A 22,694-nucleotide genomic window follows, 5' to 3' on the forward strand; every position below is an offset into this window, starting at 1 on the left:
CTTGTTTTGGGCATAACAGTCCATTTTTTTACATATAATCCATATTTGTATAGATACAGTAGTATCATTTTCAAGGATGGGTTGAATTTCAAACTGTAATAACCAGAGCAATAAGATGTAATCCACAACAGTAAAACCACTTCATTCAGGTGGATCCCCTGATCACCTGGGCTTCGAAATCATAAAAATGTTACCCTAGAACAATCTAATTTTATTATTATGATGGTTATGGTGGATTTATTGCTGTAGATATATTTTTGCCTTATTTTGTTACTTCATCATAGGTTGTAGCACAACAATTGGCACCACTGCCATTCCTATTATTAATGTTGACATTACAGTCTGGATTCAACAGTATGCAGCACTAAGTTTCATGATAACTTATGAGCCAGATAGGTAAACATCACAACAGACACTGAAATAGAGCTCAGATGCTGTACTGTATTGATGCAAAATTGTTAGAGTCAAAGTGGAAGGGGGAAGCCAAGATGATGGAAATCTGAGTAGGGAAGGCATATCCAGGCCATCGACTGGAACCAGTAAACATGCCCTTAGAAAAGCGGAGGAGAGTCCAGCTCATTCTGGGATGGGGGAATAAGAAAATACATCCACTCTGAGCAACATCCCTCCCTGCCAAGGAAAAGATTCAAACTCCAAAGAAGGTCAAAAGGCAGCCAAGGTCACTGCTTTCAGTGATTATAGTTCAATTTCAGTATGCATTGCTTCATTTCTCAGAGGCTGTCTACTGCCTGTAGAATTACTACATATAATGGTGAGTACATAAAGGAATAGTGAGAGGTTGTCTTTGGCAAGCAAGCAGCCAAGCTAAAACCAGGAAAGATGCTCCTTATATTGCACTCCACCCCCCACTCCCCACACCCCTCTCCTATTACAGGCTTTGCAAAGGGGTTGTCTGGTAATATTACCACTAAAGAGCAGTATTACCAGACAATCCCAGAGCTACTCAAAGAAGTACAGTTTGCCACTAAGATAGTTTAACTACAAATGAGGGAACTGGATGATCTAATTCGACCATAGCTGGAGAAACACACACAGCACACATGGTCACAATATGCAAGATTTTCCAGGGTATTATTTATATGTGGACAAAGACAGGCTGTTTAAAAGATACAAGACCACGACAGAGAGACAAATGGAAGATGAACACCGAAATGTGCCAGAGATAAAATAAAATATTTCTTCAGTGTAAGTGTAAGTGTAAGATTTGAGTAGAATCCCCCAAGAGTAGTAGTGGAGATTTTCTCCATATACAGAATCTGGTGTTAAAAAAAAAAAAAAAAAAAAAAAAAAAAAAAAAAAAAAAAAAAAAAAAAAAAAAAAAAAAAAGCATGGGATTTGAAAAACAATACCTTGCTTTTCTGTATCAAAGTTGAAGAAATATAATTTATTTTTAATACTATGACTACAAAATCAATGACATTTTTGTCTAAATTAAGGAAGGGCATGTTAGTATTCTCTGTACAATAACAAGTATTGTCCTGTAATTTGTGTGGTCAACTACAACAAAAAATCAAATTGTTTACCTTACAAAAGCCATTGAAGCAGTTTTCTTGTTCGCAGCACAAGAGATCACCTCCTTCTGCACATAATCGGCAGTATTCATCATACCCTTCTTCATCCTTACAATATTTGCCTTTTCCATAGTATTTCCGGCATCTCTGTATGATAAAAACATTACTGTAGCAAAATACCCTTAAAACAACAAAATACAGAACTGTATTGTAAATAGGGGGTTAAAAAGATATTTAACGTACTATACAAAATAAATTAATTGTAAAGTTCATAACAGACTGACTCGTAACAGACAGGAAAAGACAAAAGGTCTCGCAAACAATAATTGGAGTTTCATTTCAATTATAACATTATCAAAGCAGTTTTGAAGTTTTGAACAGCAAGAGACAAAAATGGTTATAACAAAAGCAGAGGCCGAAATGTTTTGGTTGTAAAAGGAAGATTGAGAAGCATATACCTTGTCCAGCATATCTAAACAAAATAAATAATGTAACAGTTACAAGTTGACTTATCAGTTCTTCTATTTTCTTTACTCTTCCTACAATCTGGACCGGGATGGGGTTATGGGAGTTCTTCTACTCCCCAAGCCCAGCCCGAAGCCAGGCTTGTCTTGTGAGAACTTGGTCTACCAGGCTGTTGCTTGGAGCGGCCTGCAGGCCCACATATCCACCACAGCACAGTTGGTTTGGCCACCTATGTTTCCCCTTTTATCTATCAGCTTCTTTTTTAACAGTTTCCTCAACTGTAACTTTGTTTCCTCCTCCTCTCTATGACTTGTCTTCAGTTCCTCCATTTCCTTCATTATTTCCTCACATTATTTTCTTATAGTGAATTATTCAAGTCCACTGTGCCTTTTCACAGTTCTCTTGTTTTCAAGTCCTTCCCTTGTATAACCTCAATGTTTTTTACTTTGTTCAATCAACCTGCCTCCAATCAATACTTCTAGCATTGTGATTTCTTTGTGTAACTTCTAGTATTTGTCTCCCGTAAGTTGTCTTGAACGAGTCCTTATTTATTTTCAAATGCAGTTCTAATGTTTGCCCACTTCCCATATACTGCCAATTTATAAGTGCATCTGATGTGTGTGCGTGAGGGAATAATGTCCACTTTTAAGTCTTTTTTCTTTATCCAATTCATGCAATTCCTTTTCCTTTATGGTGTAGATTCCTGGTCACCTGCCTTCCTTTCCAGCCTTCATAACACTTAAACTTGTTGAGGTTGAACTCTAACAGCAATTTGTTTGCCCACTCAGCATTTATGTCAATATCATCCTGTAATTTTCTGCTATCATCATTTTTTTCAATTTCCTATTAGCGTTGCACCATCTGCAAACACTGACATACATGAGCAAACTCCTTCAGGTAGGTCCTAGGGCTCACTTCCTTGAATTGGTTCATTCTCTTCAATTCCTCTACTTCAGCAATGATGTTTGCTCATATTTATAACTCCTTAATTTCATTTTAAAGTTCCCTATAGTTATTTTGAGTTCCAAATATCCCCTTTCACTCCCTGGGTTAAGCCCTGGTTCTTTTCTCTCTGACTATGACGCTTCCTCTCCAGTCTATTCTTCAGCCATCCCCACTTCCCAGCTCGTGCATTATGTACTTGTTCTAGATTTATGTATTATATATACATAGGTCTCATCTAGCCACTGAGTCTCTAAGCACAACCCAAGATATGGAAAAACTCAAGAAAACTACATTATGGGGAGGACTCGTAGGCATCAGAACATAACTGTTCAGAGACAACATTCACTAAACAGCATGCCAGGAATGATAACCCTAAAACCCCAGTTGAAGCAATCTAATAAACATGAGACATGCAAGGTAAATAGCAAATATTATTGCGATGAACATAATAAAGCACAAAACCCATCAATGAAACATAAAATAACTGAAAATCCAGTCGTTAAGAAAAATAAATAGTCTTGATAGTTGCCAGTCAGATAGCAAGGCGAGAGTGTAAAGGACTAGTGCTGCCATCTTTCATTGGGAGGAGGAAGCAGCTGAGGTAGTATTTTGGTTGCTTGAGGCAGTTTTTAATTTTGATATATGTTCATATCAGATATATATGAACATATTCTTTTGTGAGTTTTTGTAGCCCTTTTCAGCCTTATGGGCAGGCTTTCCCCCTCAGTGTGTGTAGTGTCTTACGACACCCTCAGTCCCCCTTCCCCCACCTGACATGAAAAAGGTTGAGAATCCTGGTCAGATAGAGAAGCCACTGAGGGAATCACCCCAGTGTCACTTAAGGTCATACACCACCACTATAACAAGCATTTTTCTTTTTAAAACTGCCCACCAGGGGGTTACACTGCCAAAATTATAATAAAAACCTCCCCTTGACCATCACTAAGTGCTGTAAGTTTTCAGTAAATATGCAATAGCATTCTCAAGATAGCTTGCAGAAGCCACTAAAAAATTATCTAGAGAAAATGTTACAAGTATATATTCCTACCAGAAATACCTGCATATTTACATTGCAAATATAACCTTATGTGTGTGTTCCTTGCCTTATACGTAAAATATTTGCAAATGAATGATAGTGCACACCTTATGTAGAAAATCTAAGGAAGAGATTACCTACCTTACATATAAACACTTTAAGTACCGGATGAGTGTGGACCAAGGACCTTAACTGGTGATTCACTTGCTCATTGCAAGAGGTGCACCGGATTACCGACCCACTGAGACGCTTAACAAGTTCTGTGTAACAAAAAGTAATTTTATCATATGAGAAAGTTAATGTTCTGTGCAGTATATGCTTTAATCAAAAACAGAAAAATCTTATACAACACTTTAATGCAAGTTTGAAGGCAATTAAACTGTATCAGAAGCAGCTACATTTGATTAACCAACCTTCATCCAACAATTAAAAAATACAAATAGTCTGGTGTTGTTTATAACATTGAGGAATGTTTTGGTGTCAAAATAATAAATAAACTTGACATTTTCTCTTCCTAACACCTCAGTTTCAATCTTGATTAGATATGTGGTTGTGTCAGGATAGTTGAATCCCCCCCCCCCACCAACCCTCAGGCACGAAAAACATTATGTATAAAAGAACATAATACATTATTTCTTCACTAGATATTTTAAACAAAACATCACAGAATATTGGTAATATTGGTAATACAGTAACAAGTGAATATGGATACTCAAATGTTCAGATGTTTCTCCACATATGATCTTGGAATGATGTTTAGGCGAGTATGGTGGTGTTGAGGGTTCAGCCCGAGAAGTTGAAGGTAAGGTTAGGTTGGGTTGGGTGGGTTAAGATTGGTTTGGTTTAGTTAAGTTTGGTTAAATTTGGTTAGGTTAACATACACCAGTACAAGCTTGTTTCATCGGCATTATAAATTTGCTCAGAAGATAAAAAAATAGCCTTGCACAACCTCTTCAAAATTTGAACACATATTCCTGCACCATCTGCATCAGCAGATTGCCTTTCACCTCATAATTTTACACATCTAATACGATAACAAACCTTAAAGCTCCTTAGCCATCCATCAACCATCCTTTTTGCTTCCGTGGATAAACACAAAAACAAGACTGGATCGTCAGACTAGGTGTAGCAGTCGCACCACAGCAACATGGCGACCAGCTGCCAAACTACATAGGCCTCTCATGGGTGGAGGTGCCTGGGGTCGGACTCTCAAACAAATAGATGGAATAATCGAAAGACTGAGGTTCAACAGAACAATCGGGGAGTGTTCTGTATTTCCATTAGGCACAAAAATTTAATTGAACACACAAAATGATGCTGCATCACTACTCACCATCATAATTTTTTTGATAATATTTGTCTTCCTCCTTCGAGTAGTTAATAATTTCATCCTCCTCTTGTCTGGTCTTCATAATTTTATTTTCCTCCTGTGATTTTTGTTTTGCTTCTCCATCTTTGTCATCATCATCATCTGATGCTTCACTTCCTGCCTCATTGTCATCACTTGACTGGGAACTGTCTTCATCTAATAAATAATGATAAAGAAATTTGTGAAGGTTAAAAAATGAAAACACAAAGGATATTTATTTTTTCATGTTGGCTTGGTTTTCATTCAGACACTAAGAAAAGTGAGGATAAAAAAAGAGAGAGCAAACACATGGTCACAAAATATTGGAGGACAGTCAGGCACAAGTGAAAAACAAAAAACTAAAATGGGGTAGTCATTGAAATTACGAAGTGAAGTTTAGACGAATAAATTAGGCTGCAGTGTGATGCCATTTTGAAAATAATAGGTTATCTTGAGATGATTTCGGAGCTTAGCGTCCCTGTGGCCCGGTCCTTGACCAGACCTTTTTGTTACACACCCCCAGGAAGCAACCCGTAGCAGCTGTCTAACTCCCAGGTACCTATTTACTGCTAGGTAACTGGAGCATAAGAGTAAAAGGAACTTTTTGCCCATTTGTCTCCGCCTCAACTGGGGATCGAACCTGGAACCTCAGGACTACAAATTTGAAGCGCTGTCCACTCAGCTGTCAGGCGCCCTGATTATTAACAACTAATAATATTAATAATAATTAACAACAATAATGATAGGAATCCAAGCAGAAAATAAAAACCTAATACAGTACTGTAATTATCCTCTTACATAACCCACTGATGCAACAGTTTTAAAGTTAAGCAAGGAAATTGCAAATACCATGAACTGCCTAGAAAACCTAGAAAGCAAGCACCAAATATTGTCCTTCAAGGAGAATTTAGCCTTTCAAATTTTAGGTGGAAAGTGATACATAATATTATACTGTACTAGAAAAAAATTCAGGTAGTAGTCTCGATCAATTAGCATACAACAGAGCAGTTATATGTTCTGCGACTGACAAGACTAATGAGACTGACAAGTTTGAGCTGAACCAACAGTTGAGCCAACTAGGAGTAATACACTACCTGATATTCACAAATAATGAATAAATCAAGAGTACTGTATTACAATCTCAAATAAAAAACATTCAAACTACAATCTCATTTAAATAACAATAAAGAAACTTCCATGTGTCCCCAACACATGTCTTTAGAGATTCTTTACAGCCAACATACAATCAGTGATGCACTTAACTACTGGAACTGCAGGAAAGTCCTAAAATTTAACTTCCTGGAAAGGAGATGAAACATCTCGTAAGATGATTGACCTTTCTGTGGACATGCCAGGTAGGACTGAACCTTTCTTCAGTCCTTCCCTAGCACCAGGATGAAATGGAAGGGACATTTAAGAGAACACTCAGCACTGGAAAAGAACGTAAACCTGTCATGAATGTGTTCAACGGGAGCCAGTAAGCTTGCTTTACGGAGCATTCGAGTGGAAGAGTTCGGAAAACAAATGACTGATTAGGCTACTAACCCGGAGGCTTGATCAGAAACCAAGTTTTGTCACAAAGTAGAGGTGGTTAGGGAGAGCATAGGAAAATACAATATGCTAATCTTACCGCTTTCACTGGAGTTAGATGTCTCCTCTTCATTTTCATTAGCTGTATCATTTGATGAATCTGCTTCCTTTTCTTTATCATCATTATCTTTATCTTCAACTACAGTTTTTTCACTTCTTGATGAATCATTAAGATTTTTGTCATTACCATTACTCAGTTTTTCAAATGCTACTACACGTATTTGTTTTTCAGCAATTGGCTTATTATTTGAATTCTTGTTTTGTAATTGTAAGTCACCTTCTTTTTCATTAACCAAATTTGTGTCAACACTTTCCTTCTTTACCAAGTTCTCCTCAACCACGATCCCATTTTGTATACTGGAATTTCCTGTTTCTTTTTCAGAGGTGGATAAATTGGTATCACTATTTGAAACCTTGTCAGTGCTGTCTTTAGGCTCCTCCTTAATTGTAACACTAGACTTATTAGCATCCTTAGTGACTTGACCATCTGATATTTTCTCACTCAAACTATGTTCAGGTTCAATCTTAATTTCAGCTATAGGCTCAGCGTCTTTAAAAGGATCAACCTCTGGTGGTTGTTCTCCATTCACTTCAACTTGTGAACCGTTCTGACCACTAGAAACTTCCCCTTTAGACTTTCCATTTTCCACCGGTAATGTGGTATCATTGTTATCTACACTGACATCATTGCCACCTCCACCCTCTACATTTATTCCCAGAGCATTTAAAACGTCTTCTTGTGTAAGCTTATTTATCCGAAAGAGGGGTGGTGGCGTCTCTTCTGATTTAGCTGAAATCTGTTAAAAAAAAAATAATTATTAATACATAATAATCATTAAAAAAATAAGTTCACCTAAAATTTAAAGCATTTAAAGTTTAAGCTTAGACATTGGAATTTGTGTATTTTTATGAACAGTACTGTTAAACACCATCACACAATTGAACTATTCATGGTTTATATAAAGCTTAAGCCTACACAATAAGCATAAATTTGTAACCCAGGGGTAGGGAAATCTTTTTGTCAAATGCAGGCTATATTTTACTTAGCAAGCGAAGATTTCATAAATTCATATTTTGTATTATGCATGGTATACATTCAAATACATAAAAAAAAACAATCTGTCAATGAATAAAACAGATCGTGTTTAATTAATTTAATGTAGGAGTGCTATGGTGGCCATATTTACTTATATTTAAAATAAATAATTAGATACGGAACACTTTTAGTATGACAAAGGAATTTATTTCATTCATTCTGCAAATAGTCTGGGGTAATTGGTTTTTGATTTGGAGATCTGACTAATTAAAGCATTGCAAGTTTTCAACCGAGTTGTAGTATAATCGTATTTATGATTATACAAAGTTTTACTAGTACAGTATTTCACATAAACTTTGAGTCACATTCACAGGCTGCACCGAGTGCTGTATTATAAAAGACTGACGGTTCTCCATAATTCATTGGTAAATAGCATCTTCTAAATCATTATGCTCAGGAACTCAATGTTTTTACAATACCTCTCTTTCCACTGCTGACATCTACTTTATTCACAAACTATGTGACAGAGGACTAAAACTGTCTTGATCACCTTCATGACAGTTTATTTCAGATTTTATTTCAGATTGAAAGTGTTCTGCACTTTACATAATAAAAATGTAGTATAGTACATATTAGAGCAGCAGGAATTTAATAAGGAATATATTTTACATTGTAATATACAGTGGAACCTCAGTTGATGAATGCCCCCCTTTACGAATTTTTCAGTTTACGAGCTCAGTTTCTTCATAAAATTCGACATGGTATATGCGTTTTGCCTCGCTTGGCGAGTTTGTTGATACACGTATGGGTCGATGAGCATGTGGTTCCTGGTGGCACAGGAAAGGCGTGCTTCAGTTTATCAGTGTCTTCACCTAGTGATGTTCGCACTTTAATTTTTTGTAAAGAATTTCATTGTTTTCTGCTTTTTTGGTTTCTGAACATAAAAGTTCATATTATATGGCACACCATGGGTCCCAAGAAAGTCAGTGGTACAGTTCAACCTAAGAAAATAAATTGTGAGGATAACAATAGAGGATAAACAAGAAATGTGATGTCTCACTACAGACAAGTGTTAAGACGTAGGGAAAAACAAGTTTCTATGGAAAGATTCTTAGCGAGTTAAATAAGCAGTGAGCCACAACCAGGTCATAGTGATATGCAGGCAAAACATAGGAGAGAGAATACCCCAGAAAAGTCATCACTGCCTGATGTTATAATGGAAGGGGGACTCCCCTTCTAAACACTAACACCTCTCCTCCTCCCACCTCCTTACCATTTTCCATTTGCCAACAAAGAGTCCTCATTAAAGGTAAGATATACTTGTACATACTGTAGTACAAAATTTAAGTACAGTAGTATGTATAAAATATATTTTTAAGTTAATATTTTTTCGGGGTGTGGAACGGATTAATTTAATTTACGTTATTTCTTACGGGAAAATTCGTTTCGGTTTACAAACTGTCTCTGGGAACGGATTAAATTCGCAAACAAAGGTACCACTGCATAGATAAAATGTGCCTATTAGATGCATTACTAACCTAACCTAAGCCTAAAATTACTGTAGAACACTTGTAAGTACAGTACTTGATGAAACCAGTTTTGACTGCCACACACTGAGGCTTCACTTGCTAAACATCTTTGTCCTTAACCCCTAAAGTGCAGCTATGATCAGAGATGCCTATTTGCCTGCGGGCAAGAAAATACAAATCTGTTCTTATAAAATAATACATTTGCATGCAAAATGAAAGACAATTTTAAAAAGAAAAACACAAATATCTAAGGATTTTTATTTGTTGTAAAAATCAGGACGACACTACTGAAGGGGTCATTTGGGTCACAGATTGTGAAGAAGCAATATTGTTGACAACCCAAGTGAATGAGCAAGCGGTGGTGATTGTGTTTGTGTTTTTGCTGTTTCACTTTAGTTTAAATAATGTGGAATTACTCAATTTATATGCACAATTAAAATAAAGTATGGTACATATAGTACACACTGTGGAAGTGTGTGTACTGTATGTTGGCCTACAATGTAACATGTATACTGTACCTATATTGCATGTAAATCTATTCCTGAAATAGCTCAAAGGAAATGACTTGCAACCACTCATTATGCTGCTATTCCATCTGATTTAATCCAGAAATAGGTTTAAAAACCGGAGGGAAAGACTAATTTGTGATGACAATAACTGCACTACTTGTGGTACAAAACAATCTCATAAAAATAAATAACAAATGATAGCAGAATTTGTTCATTGGTCTAAGTTAACTCTTTACATCAAATTAGACAGAGTATTATAACCATATTTAACATAATTTGAATAAAAAAATTGCTATAATTAAAATTAGCATATATGCACTGCATAATCCTGAATTAATGAATGATGATAACTGCACTTTAAGGATTAAATCATTTGTATCTCTACAGCTCAATCATAAATGATCTGATTGAACGCCTAAACTGTGGACCTCAAACTACAAAGGTGCTGCCTATCCCATCCTTGAGCAGGTTTGTCATCTCATTTTATTTGCTTCACCTTCTCTATTCCCGTAGCTACAGTACTTCCTCTTCTCCCTGTTCCTTTACTATAATTCTAAAAATCTTCCTTTTCCCTGCTCCTCTGTAACTTTCTCTCCTTTGCCCACTTCTCTCCTCACCTTCTCAATTTCTCACAGCAGCATCTTTGTATTCTTCTCACTGCTCATACTCTCAAGGCATTCTTTAAGTTCTGTTATCTACCTATGCTACTCGTTAATATTTTTTGATGCATTTGTCTTTCTTTTGTTCAGGCCTTTATTTGTTCTCCCTTTTCTAACTGATAATTTTCCTCAATGTTTACTTCTTACCTATTGTGTAACTGCCCTTTAAATATACTGTGCAGTACAGTAGCTTCTGACTGCACCCTATTTTGCCAATTCATAAATTTCTATTTTGCTGTTTGAAAATTTCCATCCTGACCTAGCCATCCCTATTTTATCACATGTTCCATTTGGAATACCCCAATCTCTCTCTCCTATTCTTTCTACCCATCCTCTCCTCAGATCCCATATAGGGTGTCATTTATCACCACCTCCATTTTCCTTTTCTCTCTCATATATGTACTATATATATCCTTTATGTCTATGGCAGTTAATATATTATTCCTTATTGTATACTATGGTTTAAGCCTTTGCACCAGATATGCTTACCTCACCTGGCAACTAGTAAGAGGAAAGATGCTCCCCCAGTTTGTGCATAGTGAGTGTGCTTTCGTGATGCCTTCTGAAAACGTGCTTACCTTTTGCTTCAACATTGCTGAGCTGTGGAAACCCATTTTTTTCTTTGAGAGGCAGAATCGCCTCATGAAATTGTCAAGCCATTCTACGGTGGGTTTAAATTCTTTGTCAGACACCTGAAATGGAAAGTTTACCTCTTCACTGTACATGTATTTGTCCTTTATTATAGAATTATTAGAAATACACATATAATATTCATCAAGCACAGCTAATTAGATTACTGTATTTAGATTATGATTATTTAGATTTTTATATTATTTTTCTAGAATTCTTATAACCAGTGTCATGAACCCCATGCTACAGTTTGCCTTGGGTGTATTTTGGCAACTGGTGAGGTGGTGCTCATTCATTATTATTAGTGGTGTCAAAAGTTTGGCATTTGGTAATTAGTTCAACTTATTCTTAAGAAGGTTGGAATGCATTAGGACCGTATGCCCTAACCTCAGTCTGGCAAGCACACATTTATGTCCTCAATGCAGTTGGTTGACAAAGAACCAGGGGGGACAAGGTGTTTGATTTTGGCAATATTATTGTTAGCATTTCTGATACAAATACATTGTTTCATACTGTTTTTTACATGTATATACAGTATTCTTGTATTGACCTCTTTGATATTTGGGTATGGGAGTTGGATAGTGTATGCAGTGACAAGTTCCATGACTATTTTTGCTTTTGATCAGCCTCTTTTCTTCAGTGCCATGAATTCCTATAATTACAGGAATTCAAGCAAAAATGTGATTTTCTAGTATCCAGAGGCCATCCAAAGAACTACTCTTGTATCTGCTAGATTAATGAATGTGTAAGAAAGGTTTATGTTGGCAATGGTATTCTGGGAATCTGGATACAGTACCTGTATAGTATAAGACAAATTTAGAGTTGGGGAGTTGTAAATTATTTTTCAGCTTCAACAGTAGCTGTTGTTTCTGCCTTGTAAACAGAATCTACTTAAGGTAGGTTTTGCACTGTATAGTAGTGCTTGATTGGATATCTGGCAAGATATCCAGTTTCATCATGGGTTTTGGGGTTATATGTATACAGTTAATTGCAACTGGTATAAATTGTTTCATGTGCATGAAACATTTGCCACATGTTGTCAGTTGGGGCATTATTTTCAGGGTTCATTATTTTCTTTTGAAAAGGGAGTAAACATTAATTTATAGGACTTTTGATGAGCGGATTTACTTTCTCTTATAAATTCTCGCCTAAAAGTTGCATCCACAGAGACCACTGAGATATCTAAAGTCCATTAATTTTTTATATTTTTTATATTCACTTTGAAGACTATTTTGTTGGTTGACTACTAAATTGGCTTCCAGCTTTGGCTTTCATCCCCTTCCCTATCTCTATGAATTCAGAGATTCTGGGTCCAGTGTTTTCCATCTGCCCTGCACAGGCATTGCGACTTGGTTGGTCTCAGGCATGGTTAAGGGAGGGGCAGGCCCCCATTGTTTAAGGGGCCTGTTTCTTCTGGAGGAAGTCATGGGTTAGTAAGGAAGGTGATCATGATGATTCTGACTCCAAAATTGTGAATGAAAGCTAGTATTTTCAGTGCTGTTATGGTGGGAAACCTACAGTATTCTAGCTTTGCTTTGCATAAAGCATTACTGGTATATGTTTTTAGTATGGGTTTCCGTAGTGAGAGTTGTCCAGAACTACAGTATACTAACATTTTTGGTGGAAATTTCAAGATCTGAAAAGCACAGTGTCACTTGTTAAGTTTGTTGTCAAAGATGACTACAAACTTTATTTTGTTCATTTATTATTATTATTATTACTGTATTATTATTATTATTATTATTATTATTATTTATTAGGTCAACAATCCAAAGCCATAATTATTTGATCTCGATATGAGTGAAAGTTAAATGAGACTTCTTTCTTATTTGAACCTTCCTTTCTTCCTTTATTTTTTACGTCCATTCCTATTAACACATGCTTGCTGAAAAAATCTTTTGTCATCTTGCAATTAATTTGTATTGCTACTTCTCACAAGTTTGTGGTAACTGCTTCATTTGTGTAACTTCCAAAACCAGCATTCTTCTACTGTAATTATATTAAGTACCCTTCAAGGAAAATAGTTATTATTTGAAAGCAGTTTAAATATCTACGGATAACTCTGTAGACATTTAAAGTCCATGCAGTCCCCACACTACATGGACTTTAAATGCATGCAGTGTGGGGACTGCATGACTAATTGGCCATGCAGCCTCCACACCCTTCAAGGTTAGGCATGCCACAAAGGAACTTGAGAAACAAATATTCATCAATAGATTGTAAACACAAAATATCTGCAGCCACCCACTGTCACATTCCACTTACATATTTATCTGAATGTCAGAATACATGCTACCAACCATTGACTGTATTATGTACCAGAACAAAATAAGCTTAATTAATTAAAGATATTTCAATTCATATGGATGCTTGCAAGTCAAAGGAGAAGACAAGACACTTAATTAGTTCAAATAGTTGTCAATTAACAAGAAAACTGTTCTACTTACTGACATGGCTATGCCTAGAGCCATTTTTCTAACATCATCTCTAAGCCTATGTTTACCAATTTCGCACAGCTTGTCATACAGCAGTCCTTCTACTATGGGATGTTTACTGTACTTCAGCCCAGCATCTCGGTACACCTGCACACCATAATATGTAAATTAGCTAATGATATATTAAACAAATATTCTAATAACAAATGACATACAACTACAATCAGCTACATTTAAATAAGAATAAGATTAGGAAAATGATAGATATTTTCTGATAGACTATCAAAGAAGGTATCTCCTCAAAAACTACAGCATATGTTACAATTCAAGAAATACTGAACTGTATTATGAAATCCCGTCCCCCTAAAAATTTACCAAACCATTTCAAATTTCTGGATACAGTATCTGGAATTACCTACTCACAGAAAGAGCACAAGAACACATTAATTCAGATAAAAGTAGTCACAGAAATTCACAAAAATTTGCTGTCGCTCATCATTCAGCATCCCAAGAGTCAAGTCCCATAATTTAGATTCTGTCCAGCTTGAAAAATGGTTAAATCTAATTAAATCCAGTTAATAAAGACCAAATTAGTGAGCATTCAATATGCCATAATGACTTGGGAACATTGTACAAGATGTGTCTTAGGAAAAAATTAGGAAATATATAATGTACATATGAACAAAACTGCATACGAATGAGCAGCATTTCAAACACTCAAGATTCTCTGCACAGAGTATAGAGTAACTTATGAAAGTATTTATATAAATAATAAGCACATCCTCACCTGGCCAGTCATGATAACTGCCACTTGTTGGCTCTTGCCGTCTGGATCCTCCTCCATCCTACTGGTATCCACTGTTGGATATAACTTGATATATTCTTCAGATGTAAAAAACCATTTACTAGACATGACTGTTCATCATTTCTGGAAAAAGGACAATCAAATGTTTTCTGATATCATAAAAGAACAATCATAAATGTATTCTGATATCATAAAACATCTAAATTTTACATGATAAAATTGATGCTCTTCCCCCCCCCCCCTTCCCTCACAGAGATTTATTTTGAAGAGAAAATCTTCATTAGAAATTAGAACCCTAAAAATTTCAGAGGTACAGTATTTCATGTCTAGAAAATTTACATGTGAAACAATTGCTACCTATCTGCACTGAGGAAAAAATAAAATATAAATATGTAATTAAACTCCCATTTTTGGTCGGCCTACAGTAATTCAATTAGCTTATACACTGAGCAGCCCACCCATCCATCACCTACCCGAAACCAAAGCCAAAACCTGGTTTACTGTACAAGACAAAAGGAAAGCCCGGGAATTGGAGATAAACCCAATGAGTTTACCAAACCCAAAACCATCGGAGAGAATAGCTTGCAACAAAACAAGTAACTGTTTACATGAAAAACAAGGCAAACAGTTGTTGACTACTATTGTTTCACAGCCCAGGTCACCCCCCGCTGATTTATTACTTGAGACATCCATTACAAATCTTAAATATCTATTTGAAACAACAAATCTGCCAAGGCCCAAATGGTATGACACATCAGTACAGTATAACAACTGCAAGGAATATGAGGAAAGACTAATCAAACACTGACTCTTCCTCTTGGGTGATCTGTGCACGAGAAACTATTTAACATCCAACTCCCACACACTAGGTCCCAGTAGTACAGTACAATACAGTTTGGGTTCCTGTAGTAGAGTCGGGTTCGTTCTCCTGGAATATACCTGGAGAGGGTTTCGGGAATTCTTCTACTCCCCGAGCCCGGCTCTCGACTTGTGATAACTTGGTCCAACAGACTGTTGTTTAAAGCAGCCCATAAGCCCACATATCCACTACAGCCTGATTGGTCTGGCACTTCTTGCAACAACCTGTCCAAGTGCCTCTTGAATACATCTACATTACCTTCGTTCCGGCAATATTTCTAATGCTTGCTCGGAGGGCATCGAACAGCTGTGGACCTCTGATATTCAGACAGTGCTCACTGATTGTGCCTACAGCACCTCTACTCCTCACTGGCTCTATTCTGCATTTCCTGGTTGATACCTGGTTGATGGGGTTCCGAGAGTTCTTCTACTCCCTAAGCCCGGCCCGAGGCCAGGCTAGACTTGTGTCGCCGTTCCTTCTGTACCTTTCGCTCCATTATGTTGTTATTCTACTTTGAAAATTTGGGACCTGGCCTTTAACCTTTCTCGTCTTCTTTCCAGTAAGTACATTTTAAGAGCTTTTAGACAGTCCCAGTAATTTAGATGTTTTATCGTTTCTATGTTGATACCTTCTATACCTGGTTGATACCTGCTTGATGGGGTTCTGGGAGTTCTTCTACTCCCCAAGCCCGGCCCAAAACCAGGCTTGACTTGCGAGAGCTTGGTCCACTAGCCTGTTGCTTGGAGTGGCCCGCAGGCCCACATATCCACTGCAGCCCGGTTGGTCTGGCATTCCTTAGAGAAGATTATCTAGTTTTCTCTTGAAAATGTTCACGGTTGTTCCAGCAATATTTTTTATACTCGCTAGGAGGATGTTGAACAACCGTGGACCTCTGATGTTTACAGTGTTCACTGATTGTGCCTATGGCACCTTTGCTCTTCAATGGTTCTATTCTGCATTTTCTTCCATATTTTTCCCTCCACTACATTGTTATTTTACTGCGTAGATTTGGGACTTGGCCCTCCAGTATCTTCCACGTGTATATTATTTGATATCTCTCCCATCTTCTTTCTAGTGAGTACATTTGGAGAGCTTTGAGAGGATTCCAATAATACATGTTCTCTACGATGCACAATTGAGAATTTCGGGTTCAAATCCCAGGTGTGATCAAAATGGAAGGTCACATTTCCTTTCACCTAGCAGTAAGTAGGTGCTCAGGATTATGGGGTTGCATCCTAGGTGGAGCTAGTAATTCAACCTTGGGGGAGAAGGATCTCATTATAAGCCTAATGTGTATGAATACACTCTGGCTTCCTGTCCCCTGACACAATGAATTATTATTATTATTACTACATATTGCCATGGTATGCACACTTCTTTTTCATTACAACATTAGTTCAGTCTAATGCACAATATATATCAAACGTACATCTTTGCTTTATATTCGACACTCTTGCACTATTATATTTTGTTTGTTTAGGTTTACAATGTAAAGCCAGTTGACATAAGACTTGACAACACTAAATCCCTCTTCAACATATATATATATATAATTTTCTGCCTCTAAATAACAGAGCATTGATCAAAGCAGTTATTTGAAGGATTAACAGAGCAGTGATCAAAGCAGTTATTTGAAGGATTAACAGAGCAGTGATCAAAGCAGTTATTTGAAGGATTAACACTCCTATTTTCCATCTATTCAACAAGTACTTAAATGCAATGTTTGAGGCCTAGACATAACACTGTACACTACTTGTCAAAATAACAAACTTGAGTATTGCATTACCAGTAGCATACCTGGCGTGTTCCGGGGTTACTGCATTACACTCTCCACAAGCTTAAGAAACGGACTGACCGCTACTGAAAAAAAAAACATTCTCTTTCCCGCAGAAGTTCAGGAAACTAACCAAGCGGAGCCAAAATAGTGTATAGAGGCATTCATGGTCAGTATGGATGACTGCCGCTATCTCGAGTCCTGGAACCCATCTCCAGCCTCACTATCACTCACTTTCCCCCACACGACACATCACTCCCACCACCATATTCCTCACACATAATATCCCGGGAAAATTATGACTCCAGGTCGAGCCATAAATCTCGACACACACAATGGCTTCCAATCAGCATGCACACATGTCCTTATGGCTCGGAACAACGATCGATCTGAAGAGAGCAAAACCTTGGTAATACACGGCTCTCAGCCCATCACCCGGTGGTACTGGCGCCTTATTATACTCTATAGTACCTGCTGGTGGACCATGCGCGGCGCAGGGAGCGGTAGCATGAAGGTGGAAGAGTATATGGAGAGTTGTGTAGGAGCGCAGACTAAGATTGTTTACACTGTGGCAACGACATGGCGGGGACGGCATCCACTCGCCCTGGTCACACGCACTCACAACCACACACACGTACATCAAAAACCTCCCCTTGTTTATTATAATAAATGTGTAAGTATCCTTCGAGACAATTTCCTACAGAATATACATCATTCTTATATACAAAGATTTACTTCCTCCATGACCGCAGTGCACATGGCGGAAAGGTTTCCCATTTTCAATGATAGTTTGCCAAAAACTCGATGCGCATCCACAGTTTTGCACATTTTGCCATGCCTAGAACCTGTACTTGAGGTCGATCTCAAACTCATTGTTGATGTGACGACTTATATTGAATTTTGTAACTAGCTCATCTAGATTGTAACTTGCTTAGCTAAATGAATTGTGAGGTTCAGTCCCTGAGCCCATTATGTGCCTCTGTAACCCTTTTCACTACCGCCCACAAGATGGGTATGGGGTGCATAATAAATGAACTAAACTAAAAAAACTTCTGGTCTCATGCAATGTTACTTCTGGGTGCAGATTTTGAACCGGGCCTCCTAATATTTTTCAAGTGTAAATTATTGCATCTCTCCCACCTGTGTTCTAGTGAATACGGATTTCAAATTTGTAGGCGGTCCAAATAACTGAGATGTTTTATTGAATGGATTCTAGCGTAAATGACCTTTAGCCAAGCACCAAGCATTGGTTCCTGGAGATAAACACATAATGGAGAAAATGAGATAAATTAAAGCACTTATACAATGAAAATTACTTAAAAGTCAATACATGGTTAAATGACACAACATGGGGAGGATTTACGGGGCGCAAATCCTAAACTGTAGCCTCTGTTTAACTCAACAGTAAAATGTGTACTTGGTTGTAACAACGATTCTTCAACGGCGGGGATCGTATTCCAGGGACCTGCCCGAAACGCTACGCGTACTAGTGGCTGTACAAGAATGTAACAACTCTTGTATATATCTCAAAAAAAAAAAAAAAATGGGGAGCCTAGCATGTGTATCCTTCTCAGAATATCTTGTACCTTGTGATAATGCCGTCCCTAGTTCTCTCTTAGCATTGTTTGAGCTACCTTAGCCTGGTTTCATAATTTCCATCCATGTTTCTTCCACCAGTCTGCTAACAAATCTCTGGGCTTTCTCAACATTTTCCTTCACAAGGCAAATGTTCAATCATACTCTTGTATTAGACAACAAGACCTGTTCGTGCATAGTGCTTTGAAGGTTCCTTATAAAGGCTTGTAAAGGCCATCCAAATACTTGACTGATTTGTAAATGGTATATAGAGTATTATTCTATTTGTGCATACTTAAAGACCTCATGTGATGTGTATTACGAGAGCCTCCTCCAATTCCTGTATCTGACACCCTCTAATGCCAACCCGTCCTCTTAAAAATAACGTCACTTTTCGCTCGTATGCGCGCTATGGCCAAATTTGGACGTAATTTGAAATGAAATCGACTCACAAAAGTGATGTACTGTTCCGTTTTCTGTTTGAGTCGTCCGGCTTACCCGGTAAGGTTAGAAGAGGAAACTTTCAATTAACGTTTTTCATAACGTTTTGAAACTTTATGAAAATTTCCTGCCCACCTAACCTATCAGAGGACCCTTAACTTACTGTTGTTGAAAAAAAAAAAATCCCAAATTTATTTTAATTTTTTTTCATTTTCAAATTACGTCCACTTTCGGCCATACGGGCAAACGGCCAAAAGTGACGTTATTTTTAAGAGGACAAGTCCCTGGGACATTGTCCATTGATTGTCATTGTCCTCTGGGACAATGGAGGACAATACTGGGCGTCCTTCAGGACTTATTATTCTCCGCTCCCCAATTCTACAGCTAGAATTAGCTGTAGAATTTCATTGCTACAGCTCTGTACTGTAGGAGCCTAGAGACTTCAAATCTCTTATTTTGGGAGCTTGCCTTTTCAATTAAATCGCTCCAACATTAGGGACAGTAAGGACCCTTAGAGCTAAGTTTTACAGGATTTAATTCACTGTATCGGGAGACAGGAAGCCGTATCATACACGTTAAGGTTTTATCGAAGTCCCCCCCCCCAAAGTCGAATTACTGACCCCGCCCAGGATGCAACCTCAAAATGACTAACTCCTGAGTACCTTTACACACAGAAATCACAATAACGTGATGCATCAAATGAACAAATCCACAAGGGCCGTTACGAGGATTCAGATTCAGATTCAGATTCAGATGTTTATTCAGGTAAGGTATATACATACAAGTGATGTTACATTAATGGATTGATATATAGATAGAGCTAGTACATACAATGCCTAAAGCCACTATTACGCAATGCGTTTCGGGCAAGAAAAACATTAATATCTAGAACTTAATACTAATTGAGCATAAAGAATAAAAGATGTTGAGAACAAATACAAATAAAGATAAAAAAAAAGGGGGAACATGACTGAAAAAGCAGCACAAATACAATAGGTTGACAAACAGTGTTGATTACAAAAAAGAAAAAAAAAAGAAAATAACAGACATGGGTTGACAATAGAGGAGTGAGGTAGATTACAGGGAATTTATTAGGTAGTGTTTAGTTTTTATCTTAAACTGGTTGAGAGAGGGACAGTCTTTAACATGGTTGGGAAGGTCATTCCACATTCTGGGCCCCTTGATTTGCAGAGCATTTCTAGTTTGATTAAGACGTACTCTAGGAATATCAAAACTGTATTTATTTCTGGTGTGGTGCTCATGGGTTCTGTTACAACCTTCTATGAAGCTTTTAAGATCAGGATTGGCATTATAGTTTAGCGTTTTATATATGTATAATACACATGAGAGAATGTGCAGTGACTTAATATCTAACATATTAAGAGATTTGAGTAGGGGTACCGAGTGATGTCTGGGGCCAGAGTTGGATATTGTTCTAATAGCGGCTTTGTGTTGGGTAATTAGAGGACGTAAGTGATTTTGGGTAGTAGAACCCCAAGCACAAATACCATAGTTGAGATAAGGATAGATAAGGGAGTAATAGAGAGTCACCAGAGCAGGGCGTGGTACATAATATCTGATCTTAGAAAGAATGCCCACAGTTTTTGAAACTTTTTTTGATATATTTAGAATGTGTCCCTGGAAATTCAGCTTGTTGTCAATGAGAATGCCAAGGAATTTGCCATCTAATTTGTTACAAATTTGGGTATTGTTTATTTTGAGATTTATAAGACTAGAGGATTTATTGCCAAACAGAATATAGAAGGTTTTGTCAATGTTAAGGGTGAGTTTGTTGGCAGTTAGCCAATGATGGACTTTATTTAGCTCAGTATTTACTGTGGCATTTAGAGCAAGAGGGTCAGGACTGGAGTAAATGAAGGTTGTGTCGTCAGCAAATAGAATTGGTTTGAGGTGTTGGGAGGCATTTGGAAGGTCATTAATGTAGATGAGAAAGAGGAGAGGGCCAAGTATGCTGCCCTGAGGAACACCAATGTTGATGGGTAGGGTGGGAGAAATTGTATTATTCACAGAAACATATTGGAGCCTGTCAGTAAGGTAGGACTCGAGGTATTGTAGGGAGTGCCCTCTGACTCCATAATGATGTAATTTAAGAAGAAGGTTATGGTGGTTGACAGTATCAAAAGCTTTACGCAGGTCCACAAATAACCCAACAGGGAGCTCCTTTTTATCAAGGGCTGTATGAATCGAGTTAAGCATACTAATGAGTGCATCGTTAGTGCTTTTTTTGGGTCTGAAGCCATATTGGCAAGGGCTAAGTATATTGAGTTTGGCTAGATATGAGTAAAGCTGCTTGTATATAAGTTTTTCAAAAATTTTTGACAAGTTTGGCAGGATTGATATAGGTCTGTAGTTGTTAACATCTGTGGGATCACCACATTTGTGGACAGGCGTTACTCTCGCTTTTTTTAGAATATCTGGAAAGGTTTGGAGTTCAAGTGACTTGTTGAAGAGCAAAGCAATAGCAGGGGCTAAAGATCTGGAGGCTTTTTTGTATATTAAAGTTGGTATCTCCTCAAGGGCACTAGACTTGGTTTTAAGGGAAAGGATTATCTCATTGACGTCAGTGGAATTAATAGGCTTTAGGTACAGAGACTGTGGATAGTTACCTGTAAGATAGTCCTTAATGTCAGTACTGGAAGATGGAATATCATTTGCAAGGGATGAACCAATGGAAGAGAAGAACCTATTGAACTCAATAGCAGAATCAGAGGCTGAAAGCTGACCATCGTTATTAGACAGGAGAGTCGGTTTGTTATTTAAAGATTTCTTTGATCCCAATATTTGTGAAATTGTGCTCCAAGTTTGTTTAATGTTGCTCTTTATTTGAGTAAATTTATCTTCGTAGTAATTAGTTTTGGCTCGTCTAATTATCTTAGTTAGCAATAATGAGTAATTCTTTGAGAATTCTTTGGAGACAATTCCTAACCTATACTTCTTCTCAAGGTCGTGTTTTTTGTTAATGGATTTCAGTATTCCCTTTGTAAGCCAAGGATTGTTAAGCCTTTTGCTTGTGACTTGTTTTGTAAGCCTAGGACAGTGGGTGTTATAAAGGCTAAGAGTTGTTTGTAGAAAAGATTGCACTGCTAGGTTGATGTCCCCTATGTTACCTAACTCGGACTCCCAGTTGACATTATCAGCAGCAGTTATAAAATTGTTTATAGCAGTTTCATTGTGCAGCCTAAAGCTTAACTCCCTTGTTTCTAGAGGTGGTTTGCTAATGTTAGTTAAGAGAAATGTGGGGTAGTGGTCTGTAGTGCTATCGGTGATTATACCTGAAGTAAGCGGAGAGGTTATGTTGGTCCAGATGTGATCTAGAGTCGTGGCAGTGCTATCAGTGATTCTAGTAGGTCTAGTGATTAAGGGTATGAGGAGGCAGGAATTCATACAGTTGAGGAAGCTAACAGCAGTAGGGTGTTCTGGCTCGCAGAGGTCAATATTAAAGTCCCCTGCGATAATTAGGTGGTTTTTGTTCAGTCTGTTATCAAGTATTAGATTTCTAAGGTTT

General features: G+C 37.4%; 1 protein-coding gene across 1 annotated transcript in view; it reads right to left on the reverse strand.

Moving 5' to 3' along the window:
* LOC123760326 (transcriptional regulator ATRX) overlaps positions 1-17,774 on the reverse strand; it is a 55,650-nt gene extending 37,876 nt beyond the window's left edge. Inside the window, exons 1-8 of the mRNA XM_045745919.2 lie at positions 17,624-17,774; positions 14,502-14,642; positions 13,727-13,861; positions 11,228-11,341; positions 6,957-7,713; positions 5,312-5,503; positions 4,120-4,238; positions 1,545-1,679 (exon numbers count right to left, since the gene is read on the reverse strand). Coding sequence (XP_045601875.2) covers positions 1,545-1,679; positions 4,120-4,238; positions 5,312-5,503; positions 6,957-7,713; positions 11,228-11,341; positions 13,727-13,861; positions 14,502-14,627 — 1,578 coding nt within the window. The 5' untranslated portion in view covers positions 14,628-14,642; positions 17,624-17,774. The remainder of the gene's footprint in view (positions 1-1,544; positions 1,680-4,119; positions 4,239-5,311; positions 5,504-6,956; positions 7,714-11,227; positions 11,342-13,726; positions 13,862-14,501; positions 14,643-17,623) is intronic.
* Positions 17,775-22,694: the final 4,920 nt, after the last annotated feature.

The sequence above is a fragment of the Procambarus clarkii genome, chromosome 39, assembly GCF_040958095.1.
Source record: "Procambarus clarkii isolate CNS0578487 chromosome 39, FALCON_Pclarkii_2.0, whole genome shotgun sequence".
NCBI classification, from domain to species: domain Eukaryota; kingdom Metazoa; phylum Arthropoda; class Malacostraca; order Decapoda; family Cambaridae; genus Procambarus; species Procambarus clarkii.